Consider the following 26124-nt stretch of genomic DNA (forward strand, 5'->3'; position numbering starts at 1 on the left):
TAATTAATTTGATCAGGTGTAGCTGCCTAATTGGTGTATTGTATAGGTGTACAGTTACAGACTGTATCCCATCTGTTGGTGTGTAAAACATATGTCAGTCCTGGTTTCTAAAACTGACTAGTATTGAAAAGCTGGAAGGTGTCTAAAGTAAATTATGCATAAAACCATAAAGACTATAGTGTAATTGTACTTGTGCAGAGTGTTTCTAATAAAGTGGGCTGTGAGCATATAAGTAAAGAGTTAGATGCATTTAAAATGTGCTTTTTAAATGTTTCACTGAAGCTGCTTCCCATCAAAGTGAATGAACATGGAAATTTTAAAAATCAGTGAATCATCTGTTTTTGACTTAACTGTCCCCACAAGCAATAGAATCTTACAAAGTTCATTGTTTACATACAGTATGCTTTGCTATTGTAAGCAGAATACAGCTGTTTAATGGTGTAATGCATGAGGTCCTTGCATGAAACTCTGCCTTTAAGTACATATATTCAAAAACAACATATATAACAAAATATAGATTTGTTACACAGAGTAATAACTTTATTAAGGAAAACCTACTGTATACTCGCACATAACATGTTGCAATTCATTTTACAATCAATCTTAAAATGTAATCCACCACTCCAGGCTTCTCAGCTGTACTCTGAAGTCAGCTGACTGACTGTAGCAGAGTCCTGTACACTATGTGTGTTGGGCTCTCTCATGAGAGGATTTTGACCAAAGAGCAAAGTGTTGGCTGATGTAACATAAACTACTATAAATGCACTTGTAAATACTGTTAATGGTAACATTTGCGAATACAGTATAAACTGATGTATATGCATTTATATGTACAGTATGGGCACAACATATCTAGACAACATCGTCCCCCTTTAAAAACAAAAAAGGTTACAGAACCGTGGCACCAGTGTACGGAGGGCAAGCCAGAATGGAGCGGCACAGGTAGAGCTATACAGTAAGTGTACAGTATAATCAAGCAACTTGGTGCATATTGCCGATACTTTATTACGTCTTCAGTGATGAAAAGTCCATCTGCCACGACCTCCCAGTTTCCTCTCCATGTTTCCTCTCCATGTTTCCTCTTCCTATTCGCTATCGGATCTTAAGGAAAGTGGGGCTCGGCGTGAAACAAGATACCCAGAAATCCAACCCAAATTGTCTTGAGTTGTTTTTTTTTTCCTTTCCCCACCTTCTAGTTTCCCAATCACTCCTAAAATTAATCATCAATTAAAGGCCAAATTAAAATTACTAAAAATTATCATTTTTTTAATTCTACTTATTTATTTTAATTGTTGCTACTGCTGTATATGCTGCACGTTATACAATGTCATAACTAGTGGTTTTACCATCTGGTGGATTAGCTGCCACTTCCCTGAGTGTCACGTCTCTAGACTTCATTAAAGGCTCTACGCTTCATTATAACAACCCGAATAGCCTGAGGTGATGTTATTATTTTTAATTCGATAAACGTTAACTCACTTGAAATGCTTTTCAATATTTATCATGCGATTACATCGGACACAACATAATTTCCAGTAAGTTAGTTATGTTTAAATCCATCACCTGATAATTGCTCATCGGCCAATTTACAGCAATTTATAAAACGCTGGTTTATTGTTTTATGATCGTCACGCCTCCGACCGGAGCTGCTAAGCGCTGGCGTGAATCCTCACGCGCGAATTCCCCGCCCCTCTCGGAAATGAGGCTGCGGTTGCGCGTGGCTTCCAGAGAGACTGTAGGTGCTGTTGCAGCGCGAGCTCCTGCGCTCGTCGTCCCGGTTGCGTTCCGTACAGTGAGGTTTGTGCGTAATTCTCGCAGGGTAAGTCGATCATTTGGACCGCCGAGGCTCTGCGTGTGTTTCTGAGGTGCCGTAGCATTGAGCACTGCGGATGCTCTGGCTGGCGGCCTTTGCACTTCTCAAACCGGTGTTGCTGCAAGACGAGGCTGATTAGATCATTTATCCAGTTTACACCTAGGCAAACTATAACCGGAGGAACTTCGGCGATTAACTAGAAGCTATTGGTTGGCAGGGCGCTGCTTCGTGTCTGTTTATCGGCTGGCCGAGATTGTTTGCCTCTTCTGCAGTGTTGATTGGGTGCCAGTGCGGTTCCCAGGCATTTTCTTGTGGCGCTTAGCGATGGGATTTTATTGCAGGTACAATGTAATGGTGGTGTGCTTTACCCTGTCGCTAAAAGTAGAAATCTCAGCAGAAAACTTTAAAATGTCCTGGTGACATGTTAATTGACTAGTGAGTCTATGTAGTCAGGGTAGGCGTAATGCCTCACAATCGTTTCATCGGTCACAGCCTACCAACGGACAGCTTAAGCCACTGATAGCCGATTGTGTAACCAAATCCGGTAGCAACAGCGGCGTGAAGATTCCCGTCTCGTGTGTGTGTGTGTGTGTGTGTGTGTGTGTGTGTGTGTGTGTATGCATGCACAGAATATATGGAGATATATATATATATATATATATATATATATATGGAGATATAGATATAGATAGATAGAGATAGATATATCTCCTGATGGAAATAACTCAATACGATATTTGCTTCAATATTTCAATTACAGCTTGATCACTTGGGTGGCTTGTCGCACATGTCTGTGGTTGGTGACGCATAATTTAAGAATACATTGTAACTTAGCAGTAATGGGTAGCCTATGCAGTTCGGTAGCTGCATTACAAGAACAGCCCACTCCTGAAGTGGGAAACGGCCCAAATCAAACCGGTGCAATGCCGCAGTGTACTTGGACCGCGCGAGGATACCGTTATTGAGCGGAGTGCTCACACATTGCGTGCCATTATGGCATTTCACATTGTATTTTACAGTTAAAAGAATCATGCGACGCTGAGCAGTAGTTGGATCGTCCATTCCACCTGTTTTGAGGCGAAGGGTATGGGTGGAGCTACAGCTAGTCTTTCAGTAACCACTGGTCATCTCTTAGGACCTTGTGCACATGTACTACAAACCAAGGATAAAGTGTTTGTAAGGGCAGGTTAAATATGAACGTTTCTCCACCTGTCTAGCAATAAATGGCATGTTTTATTGGAGATAAAACATTTGTGCATGCGTGCATATCCACTGAATACTGCTGCAACTGGTTTGACTTGTCATTCCTTTCTTGCCGGGATTTGTCATTTGTGCAGCTCTCGCCACATCAGTTAGCACAGCTATTTCGTCTGGATGACATCCCATAAAGGTTATGTCCATTAGACACAGAGCTCTCTTGTTTCTCTATGGACTGAGATAGCTGACCATCCAAGACAAAAACTCATTCTGTAAGGTTTGAAAGAGACAGATGATGCCTATCTTCAGGAATGAGCCCAGCCTTGGAAAGTCACTACCAATTCAGTCCAATGGCTTGGGTATGGAAATGGTCATCATGAATGCTTGAGTTTCTACTGCTAACAGATGGGCATTTTGCACCTTTTTGGGATACCTGGGATGGACAAAAATACCTGGGAGCTTTTTCATTAAGTAGGAAAGAGAGGAAAGTGTTTTTTTTTTTTTGTTTGTTTGTTTGTTTGTTTTTTGGGCTTTGTGTTTCTGCACTGTCATGTCTCCCGTCATCCAGCCAGTGACTTACTCTGTCCAGTTTGATAAAGAGCACAGTGCCATCACTTGCTATGTGAAACTTAGGCATTCAATAAAGTTATAATTTTTATTTAGTTTTTCAAAATATAATGTTGCAATTAAAGTGCAGACTGGCAATTTGTTATTGAGTATGTATATGCAATATTGGGTACGTCATGTTGGAGCTACACTTCTTTTTGTACAGTCCTCCATTTTTAGGAGACCAGAACTAACTGGACAGTTGTCCATCAGTTGTTTATTGGCCAGTTGTGTGTTGTTACATCATTAGCTCTTGCACAACAGAAGTTTTAACAGAAGTTCCGGCTTGATTCTGCACATGCATCTGCATTCGTATCTGAAATGTTGCTGTTGCCCCTTAACGTGAGGAACAAAAAATGTATTAAAACTAGCTTGATCAATGCATTTAATGTCATTAGAAAAATCAAAGACATACCCATAATATTGGGTGTCACTCAAATGACACATTAGTGAGCTTAGCAGTAGCAAACAATGTGGCGAACCACTGCATGTAAGTACTGGACAATCAATGAATACTTTCAAGCATAAAGAAACAGTTTTACAAAGTTAAGATTAATGAGGCTCACTTGTCTTCACTGAGGATGTGGCTGCAAACAGGTGCAGGGTGAATTGGAAAGTGCACTACATCATCTGAACTGCTTAGGTTTGACCAAAATGCCATAAGTGGGAATGGATGGCACCTCACCTTGGAGATGGACTATGACTTGAAATGTACTGCTAAAGTAGCTGTGGTCGCCTTTGGGACCAAAATGTGAAATGTTTTTGAATGGCCAAGTCAGCCACCTGATTTGACATGATGGAACATCGATTTCACTTACTGAAGACACGGTGCCCTGAAAACAAGCAAATGCCTGCATTTGGATAGAAAAGAAAAACAACATACTGGAAGATTGGGTCACCTTGCACTGTAGGAAATTCACTGTGTCCAGGAAATGGTAAGCAGGGATGAGTTCTAGCAGACATGGGGGGATGGTGGTTTGGAACTCTGCCAGGAGATAGCAAGTGGAGCAGTGCGACAGAAAGTAGGACTGCTGCCCTATGGCTTAGACTAGCTAAATATAGAGCACATGGTTGAGCTGAAGTAATTCAGCATAATTTTGCTTAATTTTCTCTCTCTCTCTCTCTCTCGCCCCTCCCCTCTATAACTCTCTCCACCTCTCACACTTTTCTCTCTGCCTCCAATTCTCTTTATTTTCTTTCTTTGTCTTTTTTTTCCCTCTGTTTCTACTTTTCTGCATGTTGTTTACTCACCCAAACACAACTGGATTATCCAACAAGTTTCTAGCTCCGCAGAAGAGCCTTTAATGATGTCTCCCACACGCAAAAGGACTGGCCAGCTTCACCTTTACTCTGCCTACCACCCTCTCTCACTCACTCTGGAGATGTGATACTCCTTTCTTGTTTACTTGCCTCCGTTCTTTTGAGATAATAAAGGCATGCTAATAATGTTCTGCCTTGTTTCTGCTCTTCTTCATGACCTCAGTGATGACATCACAGATCTGACATGCATGGTGTTGTCAAAGATCATCCCTCTGTAACAGGAACGTCTTGACAGCTATTGCAAAACTGATTAATCTTTTGAGAATAGTCTTGACTGATGAAAAATCCAGGTATTTTGAAGATTCCCATGCTGATGAGGGCACAAGTAGGAGTTGTTGGAGAGTCAGTGTTGGATGGATGCACAATGCTAGGAAAATTGGATGAACTTTTGGAGGAGTAAGGCACATGGTTATCATTGAGACAAGGATTATATAGTGTCATTATGTGGTGATTGGCTGCACAACTGGATAGAAAAGTTATTCCTATTGTAAATTACCTGTGAGGTCATTTTTAGGGTGTTACTTGTTGCCTAACCTCTAAAAAGAGTAGTTTAATTATCTCAGTTCATTGCATAATTGAACATTTATGCTGTACCGCATGTGATTTCCAGTAATATATGTGGTGAACGGGAAGCCCAGGCTCAGGCAGAAGGCTGCAGAGACAAGGTGGAAACTTGCTTTCCCCATCCACTCTTCCCTTTCTGTCTGCAGAGCTGTTTTTAACGCATCCCAAGAGATCACTATATGGCAAACTCTCTTCAGTGGGAGAGTGTATGCCTTCCAGAATCCCTCTGTTTGTGTGGGTGTGAGTGGTGCCCAAGGGTCCTTTTTAACTTAAGTTGCCCCTGGGGCCTATATGAAGCAGTATAATCAAACTGTCGTGGGTGGACTTGGTTGGATGTAGGCGGGTGGGGATGGGTGTGTTGTGCGCTCTCTCACCTTTAGTGTATTTTGAGCTGTTCATTTGGTGTTCTGAGGGGTATTAGCTTTGTTCTAGCATTTTCTAGGCTCATAAATACAGTACCCCCCCCCCCCCCCCCCCAATTGCATTCTGGGAAAAGTAGGACTGGGGGTCACAGCAAAAGGCCCAGGTAGTATGTTCTTACACACGTATCACCCAAACCCCTGTAAATTAAGCTAGCAGAATCTGCTTTACACTATTGTGATCACCAGTTCTTTCTGCCCACACAGCTGCCTTGCAATTTGTCCAGTCATCTGTTGTATCGGATATCTTATTAGAAAAAAATGTTTGTGGCCTCTGCATTGCAAACTGCTTTTAAATTAGATATTTGAATATATTATCTATAGAGCAGTACTTTTAACACAAAAAAAAACATCCATTTGAAAAGGTGTTGTATACCATTTTGGTACAAATTGTTTTATCTTTTCTACTTCATGGAGAGGTTTATAAGGTGCTCTTTCAGTTTGTTAATAAAACTATATGCATCAGAGCACCCTGTACTTTCAAGCTTACAGGATTCAGTGGCCTGCTTCAGAGTATACTGGGAAGTGAAACTGTTGGAGAGAAATGTACTTATTAAGCACAGCGTTAAGGAGCCATTACAGCTTGTGACCTGCTGGGTAAGTGTCAAAATCTAGTCAGGTTGACGTCACCAGTGACTGTTTTGTGCTCAGCCTCTGCCTGGGTAATACTGCATTCCCAGAGCTAAATGAAAGACAGCATTAAATTTTGTGTCCTCATAGTCTTTTGACTTACCTAAAAGCTTACTGTGTTCTGTAAGCTTTTGTTGTCTGTATGGATTGCTATGTACTCTTGCCACCAAAGAGGGTATACAAAGATGTTTGACCCCAAAAATGATAACATTTCTGATGTGATTTGAAGCTAAAATGGGTGAGTTAGCATTTTGTTAGCATCTTTGCTCTCTGCTACCACCTCTGCCTACTTCAGGCTGAGAAAGTAAAGTCAAAATCTCAACTCCCAGTATACCCTGACAAAAGGTGGCAGTTATAAATTCATAACTCAAAATTGATCAGTAACCCATCCAGTTTTCTTGTTCATGAGCGTTCTTTCGTCAGATCTAGGAGACTTTCCTTCTACTTGTATCTTTTTTCACATCAAGCTAAAATGGACCTTTGAAATCTGGTGTTTTTGGGTGTTGTCCAAACTGAGCAACGGCAGGCTGGAACATGTTTAGAATGGTCTTCTGAGCTCCAGCACAGTTCATATTGAACAAAGTTAGATGATGGAAAGGGCATTTTTTGGGAGGGTGAGGGGCGGAGGCTATCGCCTCTTCACCTACATTTTAACTTAAGAGTGAGGTCAGTAACTTATTGATCAGATTTTCCTCAGAAATTCACATTTTAAGATAACAATTCAGGGGAAAAGGTTGAATGCCCAGTTAACCTGTGCTCAATCACAATGGTAGTCACGTTCCCCAGTTTTGCTGTGAACCCAAAAAGTCCTGAAATGTTCCTTGCTGTGTCTTTCTTCCCCTCTGATCCTTTAGCTCAGCAGTAAACTCACCCAGCTGTTGGGCCTACCTTGTCTGGGAGCAAAGCCAATGGCTGAAATGGTCACTTTTAACACTTCGACTGCTTAGTAAAATCCTCAAGCTGCTCTTGGCGGTGGGCTGGTGGATCAGCCCCTCGCTCAGAGCTGCTTTAGGAAATAAAATGCCTGACAGGAAGTGGTGGCGACTGGCGCCGAACACACCACCCACTCAAGCAAGGAGACCGGCAGGAGTGGTGGCCTGTGAGGTCTGTCTTCGGTGAGGGGTTTTGGGATAAAAGACGGGTCCAGTTGGCCAAGGTTGAAGCAGAGCAGATTATTTCAAGTTTGATTTATTTGTCACATACATAGTCATACGCAGTGTAACTCGCAGTGAAATGGCCAAAACGTTTTGGCCAAACGTTGAGGTATCATTGGCAGTTTGAGATCACGCAACTTTTCTTGGTTCCACTTTGACGTGCCAATTCGATTTGGAGTGAATGATGCCTGTAATGGTTTCTGCAGTCCATTTGTGTGGGCTGTTTGTCTTCTATCTGTCCTCATTCCATCACCTTGCAGCTGTTTTGCTATGGCCCCAAATTCCCCACAGGGATCCAAAGGTTGCTCCTTACTCTCCTGCAGTGGCCCAGTTCACCTCTCCAGCTCCCTCTTTCAGGACCCTCTTTCTTTCTATTCCTCAGTGTTCACTCGTTCTGCTGGGTGAAGGAGAGTAGGGGGGAGAGTGTGTGTGAGTGTGTGTGTGAGTGTGTGTGTGAGTGTGAGTGTGTGAGTGTGAGTGTGAGTGTGAGTGTGTGTGTGAGTGTGTGTGTGAGTGTGTGTGTGAGTGTGTGTGTGAGTGTGTGTGTGAGTGTGTGTGTGAGTGTGTGTGTGAGTGTGTGTGTGAGTGTGTGTGTGAGTGTGTGTGTGAGTGTGTGTGTGTGTGTGTGTGTGTGTGTGTGTGTGTGTGTGTGTGTGTGTGTGTGTGTGTGTGTGTGTGTGTGTGTGTGTGTGTAGAGTGAAAGAGCAAGACCGAGACAGTGAAGGGTTCAGTGTATGCACTGAGAGAGAGAGCGCAGTGAACCGTTTGGGCGCGGTGGGTTGTGGGAAGCTCTGGCAGCAGCTCAGCCGTATTGCATAAGCACGAGAAATCTGTGGGAATGAGCGAAGGCGAGACTAGGTGGAGGACGAGCGGCCGATCTCTCGAGCACCACTGAGAACAGAGGGGTGGCGTGCAATGGTGTCCAGATTTCAGTCTGTTCCCTTGTGTGTTAAACGAGGATGAATCAGGCCTTCGCTTCTTGGACCATCCTCATTAGGCTGTGTCAGCTGAGTTCAGCTAGGCGAGGAAGCCATGTGACTAAATCGTTAGTTCAGGGGGGAGAGCGTTTTAAACTTATGCAAATACATGTCACATTTAGAGCTCTCAAACAGCTTTAATGTTTGGAAAGCCGGATCTCACATCTGTTTAGTTTGCCTCCATCACATGCTGGAGGCACACTGAAATGTCTTGAGTAGAATGTAATCCTGCCTTATTGCTAGTTAGACAGAAATTAAGCCATTATAAGGAAACTTCACTAAGTGATACTGGCATGGCTAACAGCGATTGAAACAAGCAGTTAGCATGATCACTTTCACTTAATGCTAAATGGCAAACTGGCTTGTCTTGTTTATTAGCACTGATTTGCCATTTCGGATGGAAGTGAAAGCATTGTCTTATATTTAGATTGCCATGGCTTGTGGCTATGTTGCAGTGCTATGATGTTTTCTCTTTCTGTATGACTCACCTATATATGATGATTAATTTAGCCTGCAGGCCCTGCTCCACTGACGCCAAAAAGGGACTAATGGAAAATAATCTTCTTTGTCCTTGACGGAGAGCACCATAAAGTAGTTATTTCAAATAACGTAGGATAATATGGCATGGTAGGGGCTCATCCCTAACAAAGGCCTCAGCATATAAAAGTAAATGAGCAGGGGTGATGCATCAGACAATAATGAAACACCTGGTGGACCATCCCTTGTGTTAGTTATGTCTGTTAACAGTATGCATCCACTGACCACACCACTCCGTTACTGCTGCTCAACAAACAGTAACCAATTAATTCATGTAATGGATTTTTCATTAAAAATAAAGGCAGAGTTGGTTTGTTTTACAGTGCGAAAGCTTGGATTTATGGTGCAGTTTGTTCCTATGTGCCTCTGGTCAATAACAGCCAAAAAAAGCTGATGCAACAGTGTCACCGCTCTAGCAGATGAAGCCCACTCTGTCCCACCCCTGTCGGGGAGGGGTGTGTGGTCTGCAGGGCTTTGCTCAGTGTAGTGATACAGTAACAGGTTTACAGTTAACCGATTTTTCCATTCATGCAGTCATTTACATATTTTTATCGTCGCTACTATTGTGTTTTGTTGTCTGCATTCAATGCCCTAATAAGACTACAGTCTAGCAGATTCACAGGTATTGTCCATAAAAATGGTGTAATAAGAATTGCTATTTTCCGTCTGCTCTTGGGCATATGCGGTGTGCAAATCAGGGGCAACTGACAACACTGATGGTTATCTTCACTAATTTGCACTGTGTACAATCACCATATGAGAGGTTGCTTATTTTGAAACAAACCCTGTCAGTGTATATAGAAACAAATAATACAATAATTAATTGTTGTAAGCAGACAAACATTTTAGTTTTTATTTTGCTTTTATTTACTTTCATAGTCTTTTTGCGGCTTTATGATGATTGCTGCCATTAACTCTATAACTGCTTTCAGTTCCATGGAGAATATCTGCTTTTTATTTTATTGTGCTTTGGCAAGATGACAGTCATGCCAATAAAGTAAAAATGCAATTGGTTACTCCCCAAGCTGACGCTTAATTGTCTGTTGCTATGGAAACGAAAGGGTATGGCCAGCCAATTGCAATAAAAGCATAATCAACATTATTATGATCTCAGAGGAGGGGTGTTGGAACGGCACTGTTAAATGGCTGCTCCTATTTCAAGCACTAGAATGATGTTAAGGAGGGGCTGACTTGTGCTTTCTGCCTCAGAACTCAACTCAACAGGTTGCCTTCCTTGTCTCGTGTCTAAAGTGATAATATTGGATGAATTGAAAGTCTTTCTCACAGACTTTCACTTTTTCTCTCTTGATTCTTAAGGTCTCTTCTCTGCCTCCAAGTCCCTTTACGCTTCTCATCATTTTCTCTTCTGTCAGACATCTTTTCCAACAATCTCTTGTGCAGCATCTTGGGCCTGCTTTTTAATGAATGGCTGGATGTGTTTGGCTTTCTCTCTTGAGAGCTAATATTGGGCTTCTCTGACCAATGAATGGCTTTCAGTCTTCCCTAGTTCATCTGGAATCCAGTCCTTCCTTGATTTGCGTTTGTCAGAGTGACCATTATCAGTCATGTGATGCCAAGTGAACCACCAGAGTAATTGCTCAGAGCTGTGGTACAAGTGTATATAGACACACTTCGCTAACCCTTACCCATTTTTACTTAATTGTTTGTTTTGTCTCCTATTCCCAGATTGATCACATGCAGGTGGAGTAGTTTTGTCCCCTAGTAGTGTCCAGAGTGTTATGAATGTTCTAAGGACATAACGCACAATCAGACAGACTCAACTAGTTTGCCCTTGAACATGTCACATGTCTTACTTGCTGAGATTGGTTTTGGTGTCTTCGTACCCTGGAATAATATTAGCACTTTTTATGTCATTAACTGACTTTCCTGCATGCCATTCCATTAGCATCCAGTTTACTTCATTACACCTCACATTCTTGTTGAAGTCTATAAACAAGCAGGAATTTTAAACTCCTGCATGGAGGAAGGAAAATTGGGGGAATATTTTTGTTTTTGTGTTTTTTGCCATTTTGCCGTCCACAAGATGGTGCTACTAGCATTTTCCCCACACAAATTGTTAATTTGCTGATTAATTCCAGGATCCTCCTTCACAACTGGTGGAATATTTCTCTTGACCGATTTTAATCAAATGATAGGCGGACTTTTATTTAAATGCTAACGCTTCTAAAACTGCATTTTAACAACTGCATTTTAACCATTTAAAACTGTACATTTTTGAGGATGTATTTAAACTCTGTTTTTATATTTAGAAAAGGAATAATCTTATCAGTGCCTACAGATATAAATGTGGAAATGCTGGACATGCTTATGTATTGAGTTGAATATTTAAGTCATAATGATAGGAAGATGGATATTCTGATTCAATTTATTAAGAATAGATATTAAAGGATGGGATCATTATTTTGTAGCCCATACATTAATAAAAATGTTTTCATAACTCAAGTCAAATGTATTTATAGTGCTTTTTACATTGTCACAAAGCAGCTTTACAAATGTTTGGGTCAAGATGAGCAAGCTGAAGATGACGATGACAAAGAAAACTCCCTTGGAAGGATTGAGGAAGAAACCTTGAAGAGGACCAAGACTCAAGAGGGAACCCATCCTCCATTGGCTGGCCCAGCTAGTACCCAGTCCATGCTACATTGTTATTTTTAGTTCAAGTAGCTACTTCAGTGAAAATGTGGAGCCTCCAGTGGGTCGTAATATATGCATGTGCATAGCACTTTGCCAGTAACTTTAGAACTGAGAAAGTAATGCTTCTCTGTGGCTTCTTTTTGGCTTTAAATAAGCTCCATTGGGGCAGTCATTTAAGCCTTCAAATTCCTCTAAAAATCTGTATGAGTGAATGACTGTATGTCTAAATAACCTGGCTGATATTTGGAAGTGTTTACAAATAGTTGGTATGTACAACTTGCATTGCAAAGTTCTGCCACTGGTTTGGTTTGCCTCTGTTCTTGAAAATGGGAACTAATGGGGTTTTTGAAAGCCTAAATCATGGGCACTTTTTGGAATAAGATTAACCTCAGTGAGAAGCATTAAACTTCTTGACACTTAAAGTTTTTAGCAAGGTTGTGATATGCATGATTATAAATGTAGAACAGCTATTTGGTTATGGGTTTGAAATATCAAAGTTCTCCATATCCCTATAAGGATATCCCTTTAATAATAAGATTTGATTCTGTAATTTCTAAAACATTTCATTTTTATTTGACTTATCGAAGTAATTCACTGCTTTTATTTAAAGGAAAATTCCTTTTCCTTTAAAAAAAAAAAAAAAAAAATATTTAACACATTTTGCAATTTGTATATCCAGGTGATTTATTGTATTGCCTGAAGTTTGAAGCTAGTTTATCAGCATCCACCCTAGTTCCTCTTATTACCTAAAGGTTTTCTCAAGAGTTTATTCAGATATCTTATTTTTTGTGATGTGTATATCTTTTTAGGGGGGTGCATGTAAATGAATGCTGAATCACAACTCCTTGAGAAGCCATGCTGTCCCAGAAATCTAAATACTACTCCACCATTGCTCAGACAAGAGAGCCCCATGGGTAGTCTACACTTGAGACACTGACTCATGTCAGAGACTTGTATTTGAGTCTTTATTTGGTCATTTTGTGGTGTGTTTAGGTGTTCTTGTTTGGTGTTGAGGTTTGCTTTCTCCACTTTGCAATTAAATGCAAGTAGGACGTGCAGTTTGGAAGAGCTTAAACACCTTTTGGCTTGTGCAAAACTCTGTCCACAGAAAGTTGAATGAGCTGAGCATTTTTCACCTCTTACCTTAGCCAAATGAAACGGGGAGCTGTCAGACTGCTAAGTGAGGATATTTATTCGGGTCTGAGAATGTTTCAAGAAGCTAGGTCAACATTTTGAACAATCATAGCACCCAGTAATTGTTTGCATTTCTTGGCAATGCAGGCTGAGTGCCATGCTCATCAGACCATCCATCCTCTAACAGTTGCCGCTGCACATTGCGTGCAGCCATTGATTCACTTGAGTGTTTTAAGGCAAGTGCCGGATTTGTTCATTATTGGTACTGACAACGCAAAAGGTTGTGGTGTGCAAATGAGCACTCCTACTAAATAATCAACGGTTTGTTGATTTAATACTTTATTGTGCTTTGTGAGTATTGCGACCAATCGGCATGATTTTAGATAAATGTCCTGTGGGTATTTTGAAGAACCACTGCACTTGTGTTATACAGGTATTGTAAGTCAGGCCAGTCTTTTACCTGGTTCCATTTAAAGATTCACTACTGTGCTTTTAACTCCTTGCCAGACGTATCACAATTCCAATATAAAACAATGTAACTGCAATATAGTATTCTCATCAATATCATAAAACCATTAATGAACGTGACATTGTGTGCTTTACTGCATCATTGTATACCAACTGTTCTCCATTTATCATGGGCACATTTCCTATTCTCAACTCTCACATTTACAGATAATTCTGGATCTTCCTTTTTAGTATGGTTGAGCTAAAAGCTTTGATTAGTTCCTGTTCAGATTGAGAAATCACTCCATGATGGTAAATGTGATATTTATTTTTGCTAATTTTAGGGAGCTGTAATGTGTTGTGATTTCAAGGACAGATAGCTGGTGGTTTTGCATCTTCAGAAGGGACCTGTTTGGAGAGCCTTGCCAAACTGCTGCTTTCACTACTGCTAAAGACCTCAAGCTGTTCGTATCCATGGTGATCTGTAGTGACGGCCTAAGAATTTGCTATATTCAAATTGGCTGTAGCAATGCGTGTGTGGATATGTGTGCAAGAGGGTGCTTGTGAGGAAGTATGGAGCCTTTTTAAAACATTTGAAGGTAAACCTGGCAAAATATTAAGTCTAGGAGAAACCGTATATAGGATACAGTATACATGATGGCATGGAAAAAAATAAATAGATTATTTTCAAATAATTGCCTTTTTTTTGACATGTGAACGCATATACAAGTCCAATAATGCTTTAAGATCAAACTAAATGACTAGACTCCACTTCATTCTGTTCCCTTGTGTGTACTCGCGCTCTCTCTCTCTCCCTTCTTCTCATTTACCAGCACTGCTGATCTCATCACATCCAGCATGACATTACGCATGTTGTATTGTGGCCTCCTCAGTCATTTCTGACTCTGCACAAATGGGGGATTGTTGGGATACTTACCGTTCCTGCCAGCTGACAGAGAAGAACTTGGCCATGATTTTTAAGCTCTGCCAGAGAGCTGTCCTTTTGTGTGGTCTTCTAACACTTTTCTGCTGTGTGTGTGTGTGTGTGTGTGTGTGTGTGTGTGTGTGTGTGTGTGTGTGCTGCATATCTTTCTAAGACGACAGGTTCTCTCTCTCCTTCTCTGTCTACTCCCTCTCCTGTCCTGCACTGCAGCATCAGTATTCACCCTCTGCCACTGCACCAGCTAAAAATACCTCTGCTAGCGTGCGCTCTCTCTCGCGCTCTCTCTCTGGAGTGGTCACAGTCTCATATATATTGTTCTAGTTGCTGTGGTGGTCAGTCCTTACCTTCTCAGTTCAAGGTTCTTGCCAGAATTGTCTAGTAGGATTTTCAGTATATTCAAAATGGAGTTTATATCTCTGGCAGCCAAATAGAGGAAATCCTTGTATGAATTAATAGCCTTCCATGCATTAATTTGTATTTTTCTGTTTTGCCCAAATTGTAACAATACTAAAGATGGGTCACTTGTTAGCAGGTCTGCAAGGCAATGAAGCTCGCTGTTAATGCTGTCATTCACTGATTTAATGAGCAGGTTTTATGAGCCTTGTTTCTTCGTTTACATTGGGTTTTGTTGCCCTTTGTCAGTGTGCTGTCTGTTGTTTTGTGTGTGCGTTTGTGTCCGTTCATGCTCTCAATCAGCTCTATGCAGTAGCAGCTACTGCAGAGGCAGTATGCTGACCGCAGGTGTTCCGTGCTAGCAGAGTTGGCCACATTGCATCTGTTGAGCTCACAGTGCAAACGGGGCCTAGCATGCTGCACCCCGCCCTGCTAGCTCTGCTGAGTCCAGCAGTACATAATGATAAAAAGACAAACTTGTGAGTGTGAGAAACGGTCTCGAGCAGAAGGGTACTAATCACCATTTAGGTCTCTCTCTCACACACACACACATACATACACAACTTTTTGGTGTAAAAATAAACTGTAGCACACAATTAATTGGTTAATTAATTGTGAAAATACAGGCCGAGCATCAGTGACAAGTATGGCTGTTTGTGTTTAAATGGCACTGAAGCCTTTGAATGCCTTCTTGCATGTAGATGGTGCTCAAGCACAATAATGACCTTATTTGTTCTTGCTGTAGTCCATTCTTTCCAACAGATGGTGCTCAAATTATTTTTCTCCTTTTGCGCTACTTTTCACAAATTTAAATTGGGTTTAAGGGGACAGTAAATAGAACTTTCTAATAAATATTCATACTGTCCTGAAAAACGAGCATTTATTTGAGATTATTCAGACATAACTATAATCACAATTCAGTTCTGAAATGCAGAATGATGCAGATTATCTAGTAGATTATCAGTTTTTCTACCATATCTTAAACAAGTTGTCCCTTGGTTCCAATTTTTCCTTCAAGGCTTCATGAGAAAGGACTGATGACGGGCCACAAACTCTGAAGGCTGAATATGACATCAGTAGCCGGCGATTACGAACACATGGAGATCCAGCAGCAATACGGTGACGTCAACAACCGCTGGGATGCTGACGAGTGGGATAACGAGAACAGCTCCGCACGGCTGTTCGAACGTTCCCGAATCAAGGCACTCGCAGGTAAGCAAAGTTAAACAAAGAGAAGACCTACTGTTGATCCCTGGTTTACACCATATGCTTTTCATGGTGTTTGGGTAAATCTTGGTATTATACACAATGGTAGTGGCTGGTTGATGGTATTGCTTTTTTTGGCTTTCCTGCAGATTACATCTAACTGGATTAGTTGAGTTAACTGGTTCTAGTTTGTGGAGGCAGCATTGGTTCTTTTCCATAGCCATTTATATTCTTACATTTTAATCAAGAAGTGCACAATAAGGTTATTTAAAATCACTCATTTATTATAAATATAATACATGTAATATTCTGAGTCATGATTCCAATACAGTTTCCCATACTTTTGTATACTTTATATAATCCACAAACATTTACACATACCTAAATGTATAATTAAGGATTTAAGCTCTTATTTAGGTCTTATTTAGACTTATTTGGGTTACATGGCTCCCTTGGGCTGTACTGTGCTGCTAGTTTTGGAGATTGCTCAAAAGTGCAGGGTAATATTTCACAAAAAAGTTGCATTTCCAAAAGAGATCTCATCCCTTGATGTTTTGGGGCCTTCTTCTGCTTGCTTGCTGGAGTCACAGCCATGTTCCTGCAGTGTCACTTATGTATATCAGCTCACTGGATAGTAGGCCAAAATACTCAAGTTCCATTCTGGAAGCTAAATAATTCACATCTTTCTTAAATATGCAGGAGTTACTGTGGCCTCGTAGCTCACCTCTATCTTATACAAACTGCCAAAGCGTTTCACTGCTGTATGGCACGCAGTGCTATTGTCTGTTTTAACATGTTTTTTGAAGTGTTACCTTGTACTTTGCATTGTTATGTTGAGGATGGTGCTTAATTGCCAACTTCTTTTGTTATCCTGTTTTTGATTAGGCCGGTATTTACCTCTGCTCTTTCTGTTGTCTTATCTTTTTTATTTTTAATCTTTGTCTTTGTCTTTGTTTCTTGTTAGCTACAGTCTAGCATTTGTTGTCTGTGGGTGAGATTAGCACTTCAGTATCGTCTCTCTTCTCAGTGTCACCAGTATGACCTGTTCAAATTGACATCACACACACTGTCTTGTCACCTTTCTGTGACATAATGTCATGTTAACACTCACAGGACTCAAAGATAACATTTAGTCCACATTCAGCCCTTCAAAAGGTCAGTGTGAATGTAAACTTTTAGCTTCTAGCCTGTTTAATAAGGACATTTTGATATGTTCATGAAATCTTTATTTTTGGGCCAAAATGAATTTTTACTGCTTGGCATGTGTGAATGTTATGATGTTTTGGTCTAATGTGAAAACCTGCCTCTCTTTGTGCAATCCACTTTTTGTAGCTGTGTGTTCAGCATTGTCTGATTGATCAGAAGGGTCCTTGCATGGTATTTCTTGGGGCTTCTGGTAAGCCCACCCAGCACCCCCCCCCCCCCCTCCTCGACCTGGCGGTCAGCCTGCCAGCCTCATACCACTCTAGGGTCACTCATGGAAGTTAGACATGTTCTACAGGGCCAGCTGAGGTGTCTTCTATAATTAAAACACAGCCTCGCTTCACATAGAGGCTTGATTCTCACATACTTCGACCAGCCTAAAGATTACCCTTGTCCCCTTATCTGGGACATTGATTAGCATTATGAGGTGGGACACCACTTTTGGCCATTGAGGGGGCTGAAAAATGGTGTGAAATACTCCAAGATGGTCACATTGAGGCCAGAACAGGCCAAAGTGGACGTTTTTCTGTACTTCTTTTTTTTAATTAAAAAAAAAGTTTTTTGTCCCTAAGTGGAAAGTGCTGAGGTGACCTGCTCTGGAGACAGGGGCCACATATTAAAGTTCAATAACCCTTGTTAATCAATGTTGCTACATAACATAACTGATATCTGTGAACTGTGTTTTTTAATAATGCTAATTAAGTAAGGAATTTAGTAAGCTAGTGTAAGGAATGAGCCTGGTAATAAAGCATGCCATTTCATCATCATCATCTCAAAATCTCAGAGAAATGTTGAGGTATGTGGTTTTGGCCATACTACTTTGCTGATTTAAACTGAAAGCATTGTGCCAATGTGAATCCCTGTTTTTGCCCTAAGCGTTTATTCCTTCACGAGTGACGGCTTTGTTGACGAAGCCAACTCATATCACTGCTGGCATTCCTCGGGTATTGTAACCAAAACCTTATGGATTCCTCTCCCCTTTTAATTTTTGCTGCAAAGTTCTGAACATCTGCAGAGAGCAGATGCATAAGACACATTAGAGGGTGTCGCACATACAATAAAGACAACACAGATTGATGATTATGATTATTTATTGTAAGTGTTGGAGCCAATGATAGCTGTCCAGTCTTTGGGGTTTTTTTGAGGGGGGGGGGTGTTTTGGATTTGATTTGTTCACTGAATATCTTGCCACTGATCTCACCAATCATAGAAATGCTGTGTCTCTACATGTAAACAGCTTTGTAATATGTCTTATGGGAGCCCCAACTCTAAAATCCTTATGCCATACCCAGTAACACCTTTGTCTGTAACTGAAATGACCAAGTTCTATGTCCTGTATATACTATGGACCATTGGCTGAAACACCAGATAAAGGAACTGGTATTTTATTCCCTTAACCTGCCAGTGTGCCAGTCTGGTATTAACCTGTACTGTATCTAGCCCAATACGAACACGCACTGCTGTTTATATACATTCCAACAGAAATTCATACTGTAGCCTGCAGAGATGTGTTGGCATGTGTGCTTCTACATGTATATGTGTGCATGCATGCAGGTGTTTTCCACACTTTGTAGACCCATTGCTTTTTTTTATACCTTTAGTCTTCCATTGCAACATCAGCAATATGCAACATCAGCATATCAAATAAGGTGTTCTGGAGCAAGACTGACCCAGAGTCTATGGTGAGGTTTTCCCACGGGATATGACTAAATGGCTGACATCCGCTGTATGCTTTTATTTTGAGACACACAACTCAGGGTTTGTTTTGCGTTTTAAAATTTATTTTTTATTAATAATAATAATAATAATAATAATAATAATAATAATTAATATTTGTTTTTTTATCACATGGACATGCTTTGCCAAGACATTGAGGTGGATCAGAATGTGGACTTGAGAGGTTGAACACAGTTTTGCTGGTCTTATGCTGGTCTTTTCATGGTTTTTCATGGTTTCCACTCAGAATGGAAACCTAAACTGCAACAAGTTTTTAAAAAATATATATTAGAATTGCACTGAGATCTGAGCAGGCATGATTACACTAATAATAATAATAATAATAATTTACTATTATGGCATTTGCTTTTATTTCTACTATTGTTCTACTATTGTAGTTTTTGTTTATCCTATTGTTTTGTTTCTTACTGCATGTTATTTTACCACATCCTCAGCATTTTGTTAATGTCTTTAAATAATAATAATATTAATAATAATAATAAATAATAATAATAATAATAAATAATAATAATAATAATAATAATAATAATAATATTTATTATTATTATGTAGTAGTATTTGTATAGTACCTGCAGCTCAATCTGTTTAAGACACTAACATAAAAAGATGTGAGAATGAAGTAAAATAAAATGCAGTAAGAAACAAAACAAAAGGATAAACAAAAACTACATTAGTAGAAATAAAAGCAAATACCATAATAGTGTAATTATTATTATTTATTATTATTATTATTATTATTATTATTATTATTATTATTATTATTAAAGTTAAAAATGAAATGAGAAATAGCCAGATAATGATTTTGGTGCAGGAAGAATAGAGATTGTTTGTTAGTTTAGTGGGCTAGATAAAATCGAGGGGGATACATTTCTCTGAAAAGTGAGAGTAGGCTGTTGTGTTGAGAGGGGTGTGTGTGTGTGTGTGTGTGTGTGTGTGTCTGTGTGATTCGAGCTAAGCCAATTCCCCTGCTTTGTTCCAACACTCAAAAGCCACTGCATTTTTGTGTAGCCCACACTCTTGTCCAACAGGGAAAAAGCAGGGTGCTTCCATTTCATAGCCCCATAAAGGATGTGGTCACAAAGGCTTTTTTTATTAACATATAAACATTTCCTGCTGTCAAACATCAAAATTTATTTTTGTCTCTGAGCATCACAGCTGTGTTTGGCACTGAATAGCATCCTGATTGCTTCACCCCCCCTCCCTCAGTAACAGAGTGGTGCAGCCCACCACCTCCTGTTCTCCACTCCCTCCCGCTTCTCTTTATGCTAATGAGATACTGACATCGCCGTGGCACGCATGGGCCCTGAATGGCTGGCTGGGAGAATTCCAAGCCACAAGCACCGCCTATCCCTCCTACTAAGGTTTTGTGAAAGGTGTACTCTGTTGTGCAATGTGTTCGTAGTGCAAGTCCAGGGCACACAGGCTCGCGCGCTCTCCCTCTCTGTCTCTGACTCTCCCTCTCCCTCTTGTTCTCTCACTTTCTGTCGGATGGTCTTGGTGCTAGTGGTCGCTGAGGATGTGTGAAGAGTAGTCTGGATAGAAGGTACCAGAAGGGAAGAAGTCATGTTTAGTTGTCACTGATCTGGGATAGCAACTTGGACCCCTGGACTATCTCAGATCTAGTGCTTCTTGTGAAGGTGGGTTGCTGAGGGGAATCGGTACTTGCTAGCAGACGGATGGAGCTTCAAAGAGCTACCAGTATGCCTGGACCCCTGTCTCCTGGACCTTTATCTCCTGAACACTTGGGTGCTGGGCACCTTAGCCCTGGACCCCTGTCTGCAGGGCTGGGGCCCTCATCCCCAGGTGCCGGTCCCACACCTGCTGCTAGTCCTGGGCCCAGCTACGGGGGGGCGGCCTTCAACTACAATCAGCTTGAAGGTCGATTTAAGCAACTGCAAGGTAAGCAGTATGGGTTGCTGTGGGTAACCACAGACATGGACTGATGTACTGAAGACTTGCCGGTGCAGTGTAGCACTGAATAAGAGCCGAACATGAACTCGGAGAGCATTAGGATCCGGAAGACCTGACAGAGGAAACCTACGAAACCTATGAAAAATTAATGAGAAAGCAGGAAGGGGATGAGTAGGGGTTTGGGTGGCTTGGCGAGCGTGTGTACTGGCTCGTTGGCTCGTTTGCGCTCGGTCACATCAATATCTTCGACTGCCTTTGCTTATCAGTGTCGTCTTGTGATCATATTGTCGGCCCCGTCCCCATGAAAAGCCGGTCTTTTAATGCCCCTTATGTATTTCAGAGCCGGCCCGCCCAGTACAACACCCACTTTCCTCTGTGAACGCCCCATGTGCAGTTCGACCCTTCTGACCGACAGTGACAACAAAGTCCTGGCGAGAAAGTGTTATTCCTCTCGCAAGCTTGAGCTCCTTTGCTTAAAGGAACTCTAATTCATTGCAGTTCGGGCAGTAGCCTGCGTACAATGCTAATCGTTGTTGCAAAATCAACCTTTGAAATGCCAATATTGTCTACTATAATGTAGACGATAATATGTAAAATTATTTTAAAAATTGTGATTTGTACCGTGTTCCGTGAGCCTCCGAACCAGTCGCTGTTAAAAGCTGGCATTCACGCGATCCAACAAACGAAAAGCTATGGTCAAAATAGCGTTATTATTTTCAGTCTTCAGCCATGTCCCATCAAGATTTTGTTTTAGTTTTAGTGTGCATTCGCCAGATGTATTACCAATCGCGTGTATAGCGTTTTTGTCCAGCCCTTGCAACTCTAGTGTCATGCTGTTCGCAGGCTCGTGTTTCCTCGCGTCCGCTGCAGGGTATTAAGGAAACCTTTGACGGACGGGGAAAACGCACACGCTGTTGTCTGAGCCTTGACTGTCCGTGTATGTCTCCGCATGTCCGAGAAGTAGACAATTGGTGTTTTTGTCCTATAGCCGTGTTTTCTGTATCGTTTTTGTCGAACCACACAAACGCTCCATCTAGGCGGTCAACTAGAATACTTTAAAACTGTAATTGTTTATCTGCGAAGTAACCACGGGACCCGTACGACAGCGAGCGCACTTCGTGAACACACCCCCATAAAACATTATTTTCTTTTATAATGTTCTACATATGCCATAGCTCTGTTGCAAGTAGTAAAAACCGTGGGGGTTTGGAACAGGAAGTACATAATGACACGGGTGGCAACCAACTGTTCATATTGTAATTTAGGACAGAAACAAAATTCTCTTATTCTTTGTCTCCCTTAATCTCTCATTCTGATACTCCCCACCCCACCCCACCCCGTTTGCCTGTCTGTCTAATAGTGTGTTTCTAGTGTGTGATCAAGTGTGTATTCACACTCCACAAAAATGACAGATAGATTGGGAGGTAATATTCTGTAGTCTTGCAAGAAATGGGCACATAAGAGGTCTCATTGATTGTTTGACAGAATTGGACATCTAAAGAATATTTGAACAGAAATATTCTAGACTATTATTCTAGACCTATGGATATTCTGGAGAAGTGTCCATGTTAAAACTGGCAAACGTCTGAAGAATTCAGTGAAAACTGGAGATATTTTGCCATGTCCAAGGCCAGGTCTAGGTGAAGGATGGAAAGAGCAGATGTGCAGAAGGAGATGGAAAGGCCACATTCAGTTGCCTGGCTAAGATGGTGTGATTTTGGAGGTCTTGCAGTCACACCTGAGTGTAGTTTAATTGGTGACACTTTACTGTTACATGCCCCCGAGGGTCCCTTAAGTGTGTGTTCATCCACGACTCAGATTTTGTCTGGAGTTGCTCAGAGTTTTTCAATTACTAGCATGTCACAGGTTAAAGTAATCGACGGCTATGAAGGACAAATTACAGATTTCCTTTTAACTTTTCTCCCTCTTGCATTATTTATGTGCTCTGTCTCTCTCTGTACTGTGATGATGGTCAACAATAGATCCTCTGTCCACTCAGAGGCTGATACTTTGCTTAGTAAGGCTGGATGTCAATTTCCTTCAATTAGGCCATCGATATTTTTTATTTTTTATTTTTTTTTCCCATTTCCCCCTTTCTCAGGGAGCTGTTGGGAGACCAAGCAATAGTTTTAATTATCCTTTGTTAATCATAGTTCTAATATTTATTAATGTTTGTGCTGATGTATTATTAAAACTAACCATTTTGTTCTTAGTGATGAGAAATGTATTGGATCAGGTGATTCCAGACAAAACTCCAATGTTGTGTGGTGGGTTTGTTGTTTTTTTGTTTTGTTTTTTTTTTTGTGAAAAATATGGTATTGTTGATGTGTATCAATACACACAAACTGAACGTGGTTAAAAGTAAGTTTTGGAGGTGAACTGAGAACTAGATAATTATAGACATCAAGCTCCCAGCAGACCATGCATCGTCTCCAATGCAGATTGGTGACCGTAGCTGTTCCCTCTATAACTCTGTTCGGGTTACACATGTTCAAGAGGCTGAAGTGCTGAGTTGCCTAAGTGATATCCTCACAATGTTAGAACTGTTTAATAACAGTTCAAATAATTATAGCACCTGTTTTCTCACTTTAAATTGGCCAGGAGATTAATATGTTTACATTTATAATTATCAATTTGATTACTGTAACACATTCAACAACAAATATTTACATGGATACATGGGTTTCTTGCATGTTCGGTACAAATTTCAACCTAATCCAGTGAAAAATGGGCAGTTGGTGAGACTATACTGTATACATACAAAGAACTACTAAAGTGATTGGCTCAGAGGGCTAAATCTCATATTCATAACTAGCTAAAAAAAAGTAGTTGAAGCCGAGGTATAGGATTTTGCAAGATCTCAGAAACTTAATAGAAGTGTACACATGACTTTTTTTTTTTTTTTTCTTTCAAGAAAATCTATGACATGAACATAGAGATGTAGGTGAATGAGCACCTTGAGATGTTAAAGGTCTTTTGTCTAAAACATTTGCCTGTAAGCTTAATCCATTTCTTATTTCCCAGAATTCTGCAAAAAGTAAACAGTAAAGCAAAACTGTTGTGAGCAGAAGAGCTGGGAGAAAGAAAAATGAAAGGCCTACTTTCACTTTTTTTTAAAGGAATGAATGGCTCTGCCTTATCTCACAGTAATGTGTGGTTAAACAGCTCATTGCCAATTTTCCCATGCCTTTATCTAGTGTGAACGAGTCCAAACTCAAGGCCGACAGCCTCACCATGCGGCCTTCCTCCAGTTTGTGGAGTAACTATATTACTACTTGCTGTGCCAGAGCTGGACAAGAACTTTGTCATTCTCACTGGTCACTACACGAAGCCAAGCAAGGCAGGTGGTGTTGGGTTGAGGAAGTGTCTGTTGAAAGAGGCGATTCTGTCTGGACCAATTCAGGGGCCACCAGCAGCAACCTGCTGCTAAGCTGCTGAATGACCTTCTGTTACCCTTTTGGCTTGCCTATGCTCTCTTGTTGCTGCTGCAAGAAAGACAAGCTCTGAAGGCCCAGTTCTTGGCAAAATGCAACTGGAGATGCAGAAAAGTGCTAAAAGGTTTGATTGACTTCAGGCCGGGAGGAGACGACGGCCCCAAAGCGGGAGGGTTGCAGGATCTGTTGCACAAAGGCCCAGTACATCAACACATTGTTACCAGCTGTCTGCAGCATGTACAGTCCTAGGACCAGGGCAGGGTGGCTGTGGCCTAGAATAATGACAAGCTGAGATGACAGCAGTGTTGTTTCCCAGTCACTGGTGGAGAGAGGAAACAAAGATCGCTTGCTGGGAGCCCATTGGCTGGTGGAGCTGCAGGGCATGAGCTTTGGAGAATCTGATTTGTTCTATTTCGAGGAAACCATGACGGAGCGAAAAGGCTAATGACTGTCTGTCTTGTTCATATGGGTTGTATGTGTGTCTTTGTCTTGGCACAGACTGTTCATGTGACAAAGTGAATTGCAAAATTGTATGAATACAAGTATTGACATTTTACATAAAAGTAAGCACATCTGTTTATTGATTTGCTGTCAACAGCCATATTAAATGTATATTAAATTGCAATACAAAATATTTTATTGTAGTTTTATCATTTTTACTGATCAGCCAAAGTCCTTTTTATTGACTCGTATGTCTGAAATTGGAATTTAAATATGTTTTATTCAAATTATATTCAAGTAAACTCAAGTAAAAAAATTAATTTTTATTTAACCACAGTCCGATAACTACATTATCCATAGCATGTTGCACTGCGCTTGGTTGGCAGCTATGCCACATATCTGCAGCACACACATATTGGGAGCATGTCTTACTAACATGCTTTCACTGCAATCATGTATGATTGGTTGCAAAGGTCATTAGTACAGCCACAGCCCAGCAACGGAGAAGGGGAACCTTCAATGGCTGAGTAACCGAGAAGGAATGGCATGCGTTCTAGACCTAAGGCATTAGCACGTTACAGTGAGACTTGCCTCAGTGTCACACTTCCTCCCAAATCTGTTGCACACTATGTGTGGACTGTATAGCATTGCCACCTGTGAAGCATCGAGATTTGGCCCAAAAGGCAAATTGTTTGAATGTGCTGTATGGGCCAAATCAAATGATGCATGTCTGTTTAGGTTGCCAGTGTCAGAAATTGAACTGGGTCCACTGAAGGACGTTTTATCTGGGAAGACCAATCTTTGTGACTCTTGACCATGTGGGTGCTTGAGATGTCGAGTTCTACAGACGAGGATAGTGTATACGGGCCATGCCAGGAGCAGCAAAAAAGCTCCTGGATTCACAGGCAACGCTGTTGTGCATTTGTCTCCCTTTTTTCTTATTGAAGACAGATGTTGGGTGTTGTTAACCTCTATCTTCAGGCCTGTGGCTTTTACCCGTCCTGAAATAGCACCTATGCCCAAAGCCTGATGTCACTATGTGTGAGATGTTTCCCTCTGGCCCTCTTATTATTAAAACAAAAAGATCTTGGTGAGCCCCTCCCCATTCTGCTGACTCTGCATTTTGGAGGTGAAGATGAGACTCGCCACTGGAAATGAGTAATACGAAAGAATGTCCGCAGTGAGCGTCGCTGAAATGAAACTGTTCTATCAATCTGAAAAGGTCCATCTAGACACTTGAAAGAATACTGTGTAGGCAGTGCCAAGAAGGTTGAGGGCTTCTTTAAAGTAATGAGGTCATTCAGAGCTTGCTCTGGCCTTTGTCAGTATCAGTACCAACGTGGTTGGTTTTATTCTAGAAGAATAGAATCTTTACTAATGGGTCTGGTGTTTGATTTGGATTC

General features: G+C 41.0%; 1 protein-coding gene across 2 annotated transcripts in view; it reads left to right on the forward strand.

The window, feature by feature from the left end:
* The first annotated feature begins 1722 nt into the window (after window positions 1–1722).
* Window positions 1723–26124, forward strand: part of LOC113588836 (spectrin beta chain, non-erythrocytic 1) — a 60170-nt gene continuing 35768 nt past the window's right edge. The window contains exons 1-2 of one of the 2 annotated variants that reach the window (XM_027028196.2): window positions 1723–1819; window positions 15808–16001. In XM_027028196.2, the coding sequence (XP_026883997.2) occupies window positions 15857–16001 (145 nt within the window). In that variant the 5' untranslated portion in view covers window positions 1723–1819; window positions 15808–15856. Of the gene's footprint in view, window positions 1820–15807; window positions 16002–20310; window positions 20835–26124 lie in introns of those variants that run through there. The other variant, XM_027028195.2, reaches the window with a different exon arrangement.

The sequence above is a fragment of the Electrophorus electricus genome, chromosome 9, assembly GCF_013358815.1.
Source record: "Electrophorus electricus isolate fEleEle1 chromosome 9, fEleEle1.pri, whole genome shotgun sequence".
NCBI classification, from domain to species: Eukaryota; Metazoa; Chordata; class Actinopteri; order Gymnotiformes; family Gymnotidae; genus Electrophorus; species Electrophorus electricus.